Source organism: Gallinula chloropus (genome assembly GCF_964237585.1).
Source record: "Gallinula chloropus genome assembly, chromosome: 2".
NCBI classification, from domain to species: domain Eukaryota; kingdom Metazoa; phylum Chordata; class Aves; order Gruiformes; family Rallidae; genus Gallinula; species Gallinula chloropus.
In genome coordinates, this window is record NC_140086.1 from 46506900 (window position 1) to 46521196 (window position 14297).

General features: G+C 39.2%; 1 protein-coding gene across 1 annotated transcript in view; it reads right to left on the reverse strand.

The window, feature by feature from the left end:
* Window positions 1–14297, reverse strand: part of ASXL3 (ASXL transcriptional regulator 3) — a gene marked incomplete at both ends in the record, with an annotated part of 128485 nt that overhangs the window by 41198 nt on the left and 72990 nt on the right. The window contains 2 exons of the mRNA XM_084280174.1: window positions 3539–3658; window positions 4627–4744. Coding sequence (XP_084136300.1) covers window positions 3539–3658; window positions 4627–4744 — 238 coding nt within the window. The remainder of the gene's footprint in view (window positions 1–3538; window positions 3659–4626; window positions 4745–14297) is intronic.

A 14297-nucleotide genomic window follows, 5' to 3' on the forward strand; every position in this document is an offset into this window, starting at 1 on the left:
ACCATCCCTGAAGGTATTAGAAGACATATAGATGAGGTGCTTAGGAACAGGGTTTAGTGGTGGACTTGGCAGTGCTAGGCTAATGGTTGGACTTGTGATCTTAAAGGTAATTTTCATCCTAAACGATTCTATGATTATTATATTCAATATGGAAATGGATGAAGCATGGACCCTAGGTGGCTGGAAAACCTCTAAAGCTTCTAATCCCTCCAGCAAACTCCTTCAGGATTTGGTCTATTGTACTTTCAATTATTTCAAAGATGCTACAAAAGGGGTCTTAACTAAAGCACACACAAACTCCAGCAGAATCTCTAGAAATGCAATTGAGAAGAATATTCCACTGCTGTGAGCAACGATGGCATCTGGCATTCACATAGAAGGACCTCTCAGCAAGGATCACAATAGACATGTTAAGAAGAATAAATATGTTTTACAAATGGGGGAATTTGGGCATACTGATTAATAGGAATTTCTCAAATGCTACAATCTAATTAACAGTAACATTAACAAATAATGTACCTATGCTTTAGATTTCCTGATAGGCCTACAGGAGTCTCCCCTGAAAAGCTGCAACCTCATCTACAAAACGTACAAATGGAAGAAAAGGCAGCAGAACTGTCAATTTGAAACGCTCCCCTTCAGCCTCCCACAAACAGTTTTGCAATTTCCTTTTACTTTTCAGCAGACAATACTAACTGAAGAAGACAAGGATTACTTTGCACTCAGCACAATATAACCTTTTCCAACACATATTTCCTACACACTGTGTTTCTGTACAGCAAAGACTTTTTTTTTTTTTTTCTACAAACAAATGAATGCCCTGTTATAAAGGACAATTGTATGGAAGAAGTGCTCATTTTCATGAATGCAACACAATAAACTGTCCTCACCATCTGTTCCACCCACTAAATATAAATGCAAAAAGAACACCAGCCCCAAGTGTAACACGGGTAGCATGATGTATCCTATTTTAGTGCCTCTTTCATCAATACAGAATACAAATCTTCTAAGTGACTCCAAACTGAAGTAACATTTTCCCCTGCTAATTCTTCATATCCGATGGAAAGACATACACATAGAGATGATCCAAACTAAAACATGATATATGACTGCAAAACCGGTGACATCCTTCAGTGGCAGATATTTTAACAGCGCAAAAAGCCCAAGACTGTATCAGAAAGTCAAACCTAATTCTCTGTGCCTGGGTCACAGGTTTCATTTCATATTTGACCTGCTACAGCTTACAGGCTACTACAGTGGTTTTACCAACTTGTGGGAGAAACATGTTATTCCTAGGATGACAGGCCAGTAGCTCACTGTGGATGCAGAGCACAGCCACACATTAAAAAACCAAAATCTGTTCAGAAGAACAACAAATTCTGTCCTGCACCCTTCCTACAGTGCATTTAGGACTTTTACTGCAGGTCTTAAATTTATGATCAGATTTAGTGGGGTATTTGGGAGTATCACGGAAAGTAGTAGTTCTGTGGAATGTGAGAAGAGTACGCCTAGCTAACTGTAAGCCTGAGAGGGGTTTATGACAAAACATATACCAATGATTTTTATATTATTTTCCACAGAGAAAGACATTTTAAATCCTTATATAGCTGCTACCAGAGTTTGAGGGGATCACTGCCCAGCTGTACAAAGATGAGAGAGAAACTGATGCTTCCAGCCTTGGAAAAGAAGAGATTAGTCTCCAACATAGAGAATTAACTATGAAAAGTGCAGGAGCACCACGGATTTACACTGAAGTATAAAAATTAAAATAGGAAAAGGAGAGAAATCACATAGTTGGCACAGTCGGCTAACTAAAAGGTGAAAAAGTAATCATACTTACTGGCATCTCAGAAAATCTACCAAACACAACATGCAATGAATGGTGGACAGATTAGCAGTTTCAGACAATCAAATAATATCTGGAACCTAACTGTGGTATAGGACGCTGGACCTATTCTCAAAGATGCTCAACACTTGTTTTATTAGTTTCCTAATAAATACTACTTCAGGAGAAATATTTCAGCAGGCACAAGAACAGAGATCCTTAATGCTTTCACAAAGTTCCCTGAATGACAAGTGTGGTGTGTCCCAAAAGGCCGGAAGATTTTTTCTGAAAACTACAAAAATATCTAGTGAATTCTCTCTACAGTTGGTATTACTGGCCAACAGTTGATGAAATATCTGGGAACGGGAAGGTATGTTTCCATCAAATTATGTGTGTCAGTCTTAAACGTAGAGAAACATTACAGGAGATCATCTAAAATTGAACGTTATCTCTATGTAGCAGAAGTTGTAACACTGAAATATTTTCAGTTTTGAATAATGCCATTTGATCAACACAAAGAACTCGTTATCCATCCAAGACTGATGAATAATCTGCAGAAAGATCATATGTGAAACCAAAGTACATTTTCATGGGAGGCTACGACACAATAAGGCTTGTAGGAAACAGTTTGCCAAGAACCAGCACTAGAATACTTAACACCCAACCTATGACCTTTAGGCAGTAAAGTGCTTCAAGCTATTTTACAGAATCACTGTACAGAAAAGAGGCCAGGCTAGATGGTTAATAAAGAACAGTCTTATCCCCACAAAGACAGCCACTGAATAGTTTTTAGGATGATCCGGTCACTACAAAAAGTTTGTTTGCTAACTTCTCAAATATGGCCACGATGCAAAATACTTCTATCAATGATTCAGCAGTCTGATGAATGCAAAAAGTCCTCAGTAAAGATAAAGAAACAGTTATATAATTATTCTACTTCACTGTAGCCGAGACAAGAGTCTTAGTGAACACTACATTTTCTGCTCCTTAGGGAACATTTCCAATTATATTTCAAGCAGAGCAGGAAAATCTGCCTATCGCATGGAGCTACTGAGAATTTACTCTTAGCATCTCTTCAGAGAAAATTCTTCATTAATTACAGATCATCACCCATGAATTTTGCTAAAAAATAGAAAATAAAACCAAAAACTGTATCTACCACCTCAAGAGATGTAGCTGCAAAATAATTAAGGATCCAACTGAAGAAACAAATCAACCAAAGAAACAGAATCAACCAAAAATGATATGCCAAATCTCTGTATGACATAGACTAATGCAAATGAAGTAAAGAGGGTTAACTTCTAATAGGGCAGGTATGTAAGCGAATATGCTTTTATCTTTGGGAATGAATTCATATTAGACTGCAAAAAAAATAACCAGGAAGAAAGAATGTTTACTACACCCCGCCCCTATCCCCCCAAGAAATCATAATGCAACAATCAGAAGCTAATTGCTAAATGATCCCTTTGTCTGCAGTTGCTTAGGTCAAACTTTAAAAAAACAACTACAGAAAAGCATTCTGGGGGGAAAAAAAAATCCATAGTTTTTCCACGTAGCCAGAAAAAAAAGATGCTTCCTTGAGAAAAGGCTAGCTGCTGAGTTTGAAAAAGGGACAGATTAACTAGAAAAATAAAACTTTTAAATGTAACACAGAGTTTAGAAAAATGCCAGTAGTACAATACAAAGTAAGATATTTATTTTACTCCTACTCACCTAAACCAGATTTTTTTAACCTCTTTAAGTGCTGGCTTGTTTGCTTTCCAGTTGGAGACTTTTGCCCATGTTTCATCTCTTTGTCAGAACCATCTGCTTCACCATTTTTAGATTCAGATCCTTAGGAAAAAATAAAACCCCCAAAACATGATATGGATGCACTTGTACTAACAATTCCCACCTCCCCCACCCCCCCAGCATCCCCTATACTGTAAACAAAACAAAAATATGATTTTTTTTTTTTTTTTTTTAAATTGACATCTACTTGCTGAAAGGCAAAATACACCTTTCTGGTCACAACGCGATTCCTCATCATCAGAGGAAATGGAAGTAAAAGCTCAATAAATCAATTAAGTGCTGAAAACTAAAGTTTACTGAACACTGCAGTCAATAAAAATGTTCACTGATCTAATAAAAATAATGCTTTCCTCTAATGCCCAAGAAGTATCTTTAAAAATATTTTAACCTCAAGTTATGGTGCAGTAAAGCAATCTAAAGGCAAAAAAAAAAAAAAAAAAAGATCATTTCTTTGTGAAGAAACATTTATAGAAGAGATATGCCTGGAAATACAATTGTCAATTTGTGTTAAACATAGACATAGAAACCCCGTAAAATAAAGCAACTTAACCATGAGAACTAAAGGTCAAGGTTATGCTGCAGTGATAAGCATGGTACCAGAAAAAGAAAAGCTAACAAAAGGACCTGAGCATTGCAATGCAGAATTGAGACACGAATTCACATTCACAGAGAAGCTTGCCTTCCCCCCTACCGCCCCCCTTTTTATGACATTGAATACCAGCATGAGGTCCTCCATTAGAGTTCCAGAGCCAAACAAAATGTTACTTTGCATTCCTTTAAAGCTGCTGCTATCACCAATTGTCATTTTACTGTGCGCGTTCAGTTCTTTTATTAAAGGAAAAATCTCCATCCTTCAGACACCGGATTTGGTCAGGAAATAAAGACATTAAACAAAGCCACCAAGTGGAAATATTATTTCAGCAGTTCCGAACCCTGCGTGCTACACAGCTGATTCAGAGGAAGCCTCTGTGACTACAGCTGGTCTCCCAAACAGTCCTTTAGCTATTTACCTGAAGGTGAATCCGACTGCTCGTCAGACACCTTTAATGGTGTCAAAACAACACGAGGAACAGTCTTGTTTACCATCATTGAGACTCCATTTCTTCTTTTCTGCTGTTGTCTTAAAGCCTACAAAAACGATAACAAAACATAAAAATGTAACAAAAAATAACGCTTATAAGTGAATTACATGAGACATTTCTCTACCATTAAACTGAATCTCTTAAAATAAGCATAATTTACATAGCTACTGACTTGCCAGCCTTCACACTCGTCCCCTTTATGTCATTTTCCTTTAAAATATAAAATCAGGCTTTTGGCTATAAAGAGAAAGAAGATGCACCTTAGATCATTTTCCAATACAGTTTTGACAACAAAGAAACACGTAACTGTTTGCTCTACCTTAACAGCACAACATGATAACCCATGGAATGTGAAACTAAGACTTCCAGGTAAAAAAAAAGTAAAATAAATGTTTCAAAACCGGAATAAGAATATATATGTCTGCACATCTCTCGCAGGTGCATCCTCTCCAGTATACTGCTCAGTCAATCAAGTTAACACAGAGTGTCATCAGTATGTACAGCATGTAAGGACTACAGTATTGATGCACTCACTCAGCCGTGAGTAGTGCTGCACAAAATCACTGAACATGGCAGGAATCATTTATTTTTGTGAAGGGAATCAGTCCTAATCTTGGAAACCTCGCAGCACTTGGCTTCTGTCTGCTTGACTTTGGGCATTAACCTTCAGAACACGAACATGATGGTGTTCTGGCAAATCTGGGGAAAAATGATACAAGAATAAATCTCTAGGAATGGGAGTGCTTTGTGCTTCGTAAATGGATCGAATACAGGGTTGATAATGTAATACAAAACATTGAAAGATTAGAAAATACCTGTCAGACTGTTTTATACAGAGAATCATATCTGATTCAAAAGGTCTTAAAAAATACAAATATGAACACTTGCCAATTGATACATTTACAAGCATTAAAATTCTGGAATTAATCAGAATGGGCTGGGCTTAACACAGATCTCTCCTATCCTCCTGTCTATTTTTCTCCAGTCTTACTGTGGACTCTCTTTTTATAACTGTGATTTATGTTATGATCTTGAGGGGGATTTATTAAAGTAATACTATATCAACAAGGAACATATTTGATATGAATTATCCCTGTAGGTTTATGAGCATGAATGACTGATGCCTTGTAAGGGGTGAGTCTGCAACTTCAATTAATCTGTACTATTTTCCTAAAATGTTCACAGAGATAAATAAAAAAAAATCTGAAAAAAAAAAATCAATATCACTCTATTCCTCTAAATAACACACTACACAACATAAAGTACACCAAGTCACACAAAAGCTATTTCATTGATTAACCCCTTTTATAGTACACTTCTTATAAAAGACACATAAGCGCTGTGCAATAAAAAGCAAATTAGAACACCTGAAATCGAACAAAGAGAAGAAGCTGGTCAGATCTGCACTGAACCAAATAAGCAAGCAGAAAGCCACAAAGAACAGCCTACACTTCAATACATTTTTGAGACAGAAAATTCATCCTGGCATTGAGAAGCTCAGCCAGATATGTGGACAGAAAATTCCAAAATGTTTCTCAAAAGGTCCCCCAAATTCATAAAATGACCCTCAGTTTGCAGTCCTGTGCAGCCAAGTGGCAAACCAGGCGACCCTTAGTAATGCTGCTGAGACAGTAACAAACCATCTGCTAAAATTTACCTGAAAAGACAGAGAACTTCTGTGCTAGAGGCACACCAACATAACCACAACCCAACCTTTGTATCGTTGAGCCCCACGGCTCAATTTGCTTGATGAAGAGCAAAGAAATATCCATCCTCAGTGTCATTCTCCCTAGACTAATGAATCAAAGCCAAAACAAGATGGGGCCAAAACACGGCCCATGTTCTCCTTCAGCCTCCTCCTGACCTTTCAAGACAATTCCCATCTCTACCAGGGACCACAGCCTTGTTGCCAGCATCCATAAGGAAATATCATTTTGATGATTTATACCATCACCGTGACAAAAGGCAGCTTCTCTGTAAAGCCTCACAGTTGATTTTCAATGCCTTAAACTGAACTCCCACAAATGAGAGAAGGTAAGCAGCAGTGTGTCCTCCATCAAGGACAGGTTGTTGGCATTCGTACACCTCAGGTGACATACGCACTGCTGGAACGAGGGCGGCAGTACCCAGTCTTTGTCAGGTGCACCACTTACCTTCTTTCGTGTTACAGGAAGGCCACTTGCAGACCTTAAGCACACATTTATGCGACTGACCTGGCACTTCCAAGAACCACAGGTCACTCCATGCTCACACAGCACTAATGAAGACAGCACCACTCCTCCCAGCACTCCCTGGACAATCAGAGCCACGATGTCCTGGTTATGGCTGGGATGGAGTTAACTTTCTTCCTAACACAGCAGGGAGCAGGCAAAGGTTGCTACCAGACTATTAACTTTGAGGCACAGCCCACTTCTGAGCTACAGGCCAAACACCTCAACATGTGAGGATCAAGCATAAACCTTAAAGAACCATTTCCCTTTGGCACACATTTGCTTTTCAGGTTTCTTTCTCCCTAACATTCCTTGCCTGGCTGCCAGTCCCTCCCCCATCTCCTCCCGCTTCACAGTGCAAGGAACCAATAGTTAAGTTTGGAAATCAGTCTGGCCGGGATGACTCAGGCTGACAGTAAAGCTACACACATGTGGACACCTGAACGACAGGTTGTAAAATGGTTTAAAAGAAATAAATTAAAACCACGTGGACATCCAAATTTAAGTCAAAGATTTAACACAGAGTGCAGATGAATTATGCTTTCACCAGAGGACAGACGAATAATCTTCCCCATGCCTCTCTAGCTTTTCATTCGTCAAAGGAAAGTTATGAGGCAGGAGCGGAGTGTACCAAAGCATCCAGTAAATAACCTAACATTTGATTTGCAGGGTATAGAGATGGCTAAGATTTTGCTCAGTCATTCTCTTTAGGAGGACATATTATTCCTAGCTAGTTTTGTGTTGATTTCCTCTTCGAATTTAAAGTTGCAGGGTCCAAAATTTTGGATAGGCAGGTCTTTGCAGGACAACACAAGGAGCAACCCAGTAAAGGGAGAAATTGCCGACTGACACCTACATATTAGCAGATCCAAACACCAGAAGGAGTTAAGTATAAACCAAGGACATTCTGTGCAGTCTCTGCTGAGGATGAATATCTAACTTTTCTACACATAGCCTGAGGGATATTAATTTTAGGATACAAGACTACTGTAGGATAAGACAAGGATCTTGTATCCCAAGATTAATTCCACTTGTCTGGGGAGTCAATGGGATTACTGAAAGTGAAATGTACACCAAACGCTTTGCTATATTGAGCTTTTAGTGCACCAAGCTAATTTACTGCTTTCCCAGTCACCACAACCAAATAAATCTCTAGTTTTAGCTCTTCAGGTAAAGGGAACAAACTCAAAGTAAGATGAGTCAAATTCGTAACTAGCACTAAAGCAAATGACAAATTTTATAACTTATTCCGAAGAAAAATGGTTCCCGATCTCAATGCAGGCAGAGAAACAGTAACTAGCACAACTTATATTGGCATCTTTTATTGACACAGCCTTTTGCATCTCATCCATATTTAGAGATGCATAACCTCCTAGCTGGCCTTCCTACAGATCTGCAAAAAAGAGTCAGTAATTCTACCAAATGATAAAGAGTCATATTTACTATGGAAAGTAAAAGAGTATCACGTACAGCACATCTGATAGCTTACATAATATATATTTTTTTCTTTAATGAGATTCTATGTTTACATTTCAAATGTATTCAGTCACTTAGAGCTAAATGCTTGAGTTAAAAAAGCTTCTAAGTTGTAAATCCACAGGACTGATCACTGTTGAAGTATTCTGTAAAACGTTACTACCATCCTATCTGTACAGCACACAAATAAAAGAGGAAAGAAAATGAAAGCCCATGTGGTACAGAAATTAAATGCTAAAAGCTCTCTTTAAAAATCCAACCAAAATATAGTACTTACATCCAGCCTTTCACAAGCAGATTTGCAAAGGACATCTGTGAATCTCTTGCACATAATGAGTATGGAGAATTCCCAATATTCCCATTCATAAAAATGAACCTGTGACCATCTGTTGAATAACACTGCCATGGTCATTATACAGGGCTTGGCATAATTAATTTGTTTAATGAAATTATTTTTATTGCCAAAATCTTTAGTAACCTATCAATCCATTTTCATCCAAAGAACTCAACATAAAAAGATGAGTATTAAGAAAACACAAACTCTGAAGGTAGATGGCAAAGGAAAAACACCAATGCAATTAACAGTGATCTAATTCCAAGCAGTTCTTTATAAAGTGGTGACAAGAGCAAGTCTCCTTATCTTTTCCAGGGAGTTTACACCCCTGATGGAGTATAGCAGTGTGTCGGAGGTTTCATGAATGCCATTATCTGTTCTTAAGAATAATCATTTCATATTTACTTGATCTTAACACAGGAAAGATTTCTTCACCCATGTGACAAAACGGTTGACTCTCTTCAGTAAAAACTAATAAAGTCGTCTTTGAAGTCGGAATGAAAGGAAACAATATAAAGGAAAGGTAACTGGAGAGAAGGGGAAAAACACATCCCCAAAAGAGCACCAGAAGCAAAATGTCAAGCTCTATGCTCTGATTTTACTGCTGCTCGGGATATTTTTTATTATTTTGCGTTCTCTCATCTTTTCAACTCGGAATGAAAGAATGCAGCACACAGACAAACCATTAATGCAGAAACCCACTTTCATTTGCACTTAAATGTGCGACACGCTGAGAATATTAAAAATCAAGTTATTAACAACAAAGATATGTAACACTTGGTTGCATTAAGCAACATCGTCCCAGATTTCTGTTTGTTCCATAAATGTCAAGTCTACATTCTGAAACTCGCATCGTGAAACGTAACCTTTGAAATTTCACACATTATGGACCAGAAATGTAAAGCTGTGGAATTCTTCCATTCTGCCATGTGAAAAACACAAGTTAACACACACTGAGAGAAGTCTATGGCACAAAATAAATAACAACTCTGCATCATGGTCATGGATCCCAAATTGGCAAAGATGAAACAGATTTATAGTTTATCACTGATTTACTCAGCACCACCATAAAGTTCAGTCTTTGTCCTCTCTCTCACCCTCATTTTGTTAGCAAAATTAAGACAGCGTTTAATTCCCATGTTTCTATTAAATAAGAGATTTCTCAGTGACAACCTGTTTCGTGGATACACAGAACAGTGAAAATAAAACATCAGGCACCACAAATCATGAAGATTAAACATGTTATTGTTTTCAGGATGCTACTACTTCTTACATTAAACATACATTAAAACTACTCGCTTCTAAGCATGCAAACATAAGATTAAAACAATAATAAAGATGTTTCATGGAAACAGCTACAAAGTGCCATTTCCAAAGTGCAGAGCAAATTAATTTACTTCCAACCAGACCCGTACACCAAATGTAACAATACTGGTGCCATGTGTACACAACTGATCATCTGGAGATGAAGAGTAGTGGTAGAACACCAGGCTGGAAGTTTGGAGACCTAGGATTTATTTTCAAATGCTACTAATAACTTCTCAAGTAAGCAGCTATTGTTGTCCCTTGACACACACCCTACCCTGTGATCCTTATATCTGCATTTGAAGCAAGAATAAGCAAGAACAATTTCTTGCTGGACTTGTAGGTCCCAGTGGTAGTCAGGTCTTTCTGTACAACTACAGTATACATCAACCACTGAACATTTATCTGTGTATTAACTGATGCTGAACTAAAGTGCTTGGACATTCATGGCACAGAGATGCATGCATTTATGTATGTGTCTGTACACCTGCAAGCCAGCATTATCTTCTATAGGGTTACAATAATGCATTCGCAGCTACAGTGACTGTAGATCACAATAGACTGCAAAGTAAACATTTTTCGTGCTTTTCCAGCCATGGAAACAAGAGAAGGACAAAATCCCATGTGATGTGTTCAATGTCTGTTCTGACTTACATGTGAATGGGAATGATGATGACACAGGCATTGACTCAATGAGACACTTTTCCAAAGAGAAGAGCGCTGTTGTTTTCTAAAATGTTTGTGTAGCATTAAACTAACAATATCTATCAGCTGAAAAGTGCTTTATGGGGAAATCTGTTTCTTGGCACAACAAAGCACAGATAGATAAGGAAACAGTTTGTAGAAAACAGTTTAAAGACAAAGTAAAATAAAGTCAGAGGTCATCGATATTTTCCATTATGTCAAGTTTACAAACGTACCCTGTGCGGGTCCAAAGCATACAGTGGGGGCTTGGGGGTTCCAGGGCCAGGCTACCCTTCTCCAGATAAAACATCTCATCTTATTACCTCTCAGAGAATCAGGTGCACCAATTTACATTGCACCAGTGTACATAGTTATGGTGTAATGCCTTTCTGCCAGACACCCTGTTTCAGCCTGGGTTCTGGCACATGCCCACACACTCTGAGCACGCAAGCTTACTGGGGACCTACCCAACAGCTCCTGGAACTGCATTCGTAGATAACTGCTTGCCAGCATTTTGCAGAAGGCTTCCTAGAGCTCTGAAGAATTTCGAGCTGTTCCAACTCCTGCCTTTCCCTGAAAAGGCCAACAACTTCTAGGATACACCTCAAAATCAAGGCACAATTCATTTTTACCTGGGTTTAATTTCATGTTATAAACTATTCAAATCAAAACCTGCTCTTTTCATGTGGCCCAGAAGAAGATATTCACTTAGGCACCCAGTGCCACTATATGGAAAAATCATTTAACACAGCTGGGAAAGATTGACTAGGACTCTCATCTCCAGTGCTGGTATTAGTCATTAATACAGTAGCAATGAGCAATCCATCTTAAGCAGTTGCCCAGATAACTTAAAGAGAAACATTCTCAGACAAGTGCAATGCTTAGATCTAGGCCACTATCATCTCAGCTTGATTGTCTGAGGCTTGGGACAAGCAACTGCATCTGCAGAACAGAACAAAGAGAATACTTTTGTACTATATTTGGGAAGGAGATCCTGCTACGTAATGGTTGTAGATTTAACCAAAGGTAATGCTCATGCCAGGACAGACTTTAAAAGAGGGACAGTCTCCTACATTGACATTACGGGGCAACTACACTTCAACATGGTACTGATCTAAAGTCGCTATAAAATTCTTCTCAGTTATTTCTCAGAGTAAGAAATTCTGGAAAATGCTTTTATTAAAACAGAAAACATGCAGGACCACTGCAAAAAGGATGCTATGTGAACAGCCCCAGTGTAAAACAAACAAGCAGAATGCTCCAGCAACTGGGAACTAGTAATTAAAAAGCGGTACAAAAAGAATACAGGGATTGTGTGGATTCCTGTCCCTTCCTTTCCATCACAGGTAAGGGCTGAGAACCATGGGGATGACTCAGAAGAAAGTCTCACAAACACCGTCTTTCCTCTTACCAAAGCACCATGTTGAGCAGCTGGTACATGCTGCCCATGCATAGGGACCTTTAGAGGGACATACCGTGCAGCCTGCCTTCGGGCAATGCATGTACTCCCTGAAGAGCTCCTGCTGGAACTCTTGCTCTTCCAGCTTCTTTTCCCCATTATGCAGTCTCCCTGCCATAGTTTCTCTGTCCTCTTCCCTAGATTTGTCTTGGCAATCAGAAAATCAGTTTAGTTTATCATCTTCGAACTTCCATTTTCCTGAATGCACTTTGTAAATTCCACTGTCCCTTCCCATGTCTCTCTAGAAGTCAAAAAGCAACATGTTTTTCTTGTTTTCCATTTGTTGACAGGAAAATTTGTCAAGAATCATCACTTATGTTGCCAGACATCTGATCAAATGCTTCAGCTAGGGAGTCAGAATTCTCCAACTGTGGCCTTGGTAAATCTGTAGCATCTGAAATGAAACATAGGAAAATGGTTAACAGAGATACTGAGAAATGGCAGCAAACTCTCTAGACCGAGGAATTCAGTATAAAAAATACCTCTTGGTTCACAGTGGGGTTTCAGAGCCTTTCAGGAAGACACCCTGTGCTCAAATTTTAAGTGATAAGGACATAATCATAACAATCTCCTCTGCCACCTTTGTTTCTTTGGGGGCAAGGAAGGGAAACGAGAGCAGGCAAATATATCAGGCTTGTATCAGAACGTGTGAGTGAATAGCTGCTCAAGTGAGTCAAAGGATAGACACCATAGACAGGCTCATACTGCATTACTTTCTACAGACAGCAAAATGCTTCAGGATAACCTGCATCTGGCTGTAGTCAAGGAAAGAAGTCCTAATGGGATGAGTGTGGAGGAAGCGAGACTGGTGAGTTTGCTCTTGTTCTTCCCTCAAAGCAAGACAAGCTGTGTGCCTGAGCTGAAGACAGGAAGGCAAACCTACACCAGCACCAAGGGAGATCAGGATTCTATCTCCAGTGCTAATTTAGGCACTTGGACACCTGTGTAATTAAAAAACCATCAAAGAAATCTTGATAAACTAGTCCTGTGAATTTGGGTAAATCTGGGCTGATTACTCTGCCACTCTGCTCAGAAATTTAGTCTCTTGTTGCTTCAGACTGTAGTTTCTAATAATAATAATTACAGCTGTGCTACAAATGTCAGCCTGAAACGTCACTTGGAGTTGTACAGGTCTAACGTCCTATAATTCAGAAGCAACACATGGGCCAAGCCATAACTTCCCCATAGCTCTCTTACTGCCTGGGGCCTGACAGGATCCACTGGAAAAAAAAGGGTGTTCTAAGAACAAATCATATGGATGGGTGCCTTCCTTCTCCATAAAAAGCTGCATCTACCCACTTTATGAATAAAAGAGTGGCACATATATGAACCCAGCCACCAAGCATGCAGACAAAGCCCAAAGTTAAGAAAACAAAACAAACCATGGCAGTAACATACCTTGTGTAGATTCCCTTATTTCCTGAGCTTCTCTCCTCCCAAACCCACTTGGCTGCTGTTTCTGGAGTTTCTGTCTCTACAAAGAGATCTGGATGCCCAGCACAGTCTCAGACATGTCCTGGTCTGTATTCAGATCCTGAGTCTGAATGGAGTATCCTTCTCTTCTCCCAAGAGAAAATTTATGGGTACCCTTCTTGGTGCTGATTCCAAAGTGCCAAAAGTGAGGCAGGATTTTCTTCCATGTCTGGGAGGTCTACTATAATCCCAGACATTGTTATAGTGCATCTTCAAGTTCTTTATCCTCTCTTGGTACTGCCCCAGGAAACAACTGGTACACTGATGGACAAGGTGCTCATATACTTGGCTATCAGAGTCCACCAGACACTAATACCACCTCAATGTCCTGGATATTCACACATGCTCAGTGTTACCTACGTGAGGCCAGTCTGCAGGTATGATCGTCTCTTCTGAGAAATGTTCCAAGAACATCTTGACAGATACAGACAAATCTGTACATAGCGAAGACTTCCAAAACAAGTATCACCTCAAGTCAATGGAACAGAAACTGGACCAGAGAGGAGCATGGGAGACACTACGCCATGACTTGATGTCCGTACTTCAGTTAGCCTTGTCCAGAGCAAGAGTAATTCACACAGTAGTGTGACCATGTACCACCGCTAGCAGATGCAGATGTAGTTCGGTACTTTCCCAGGAAGAGGTCCTTACATGGGTC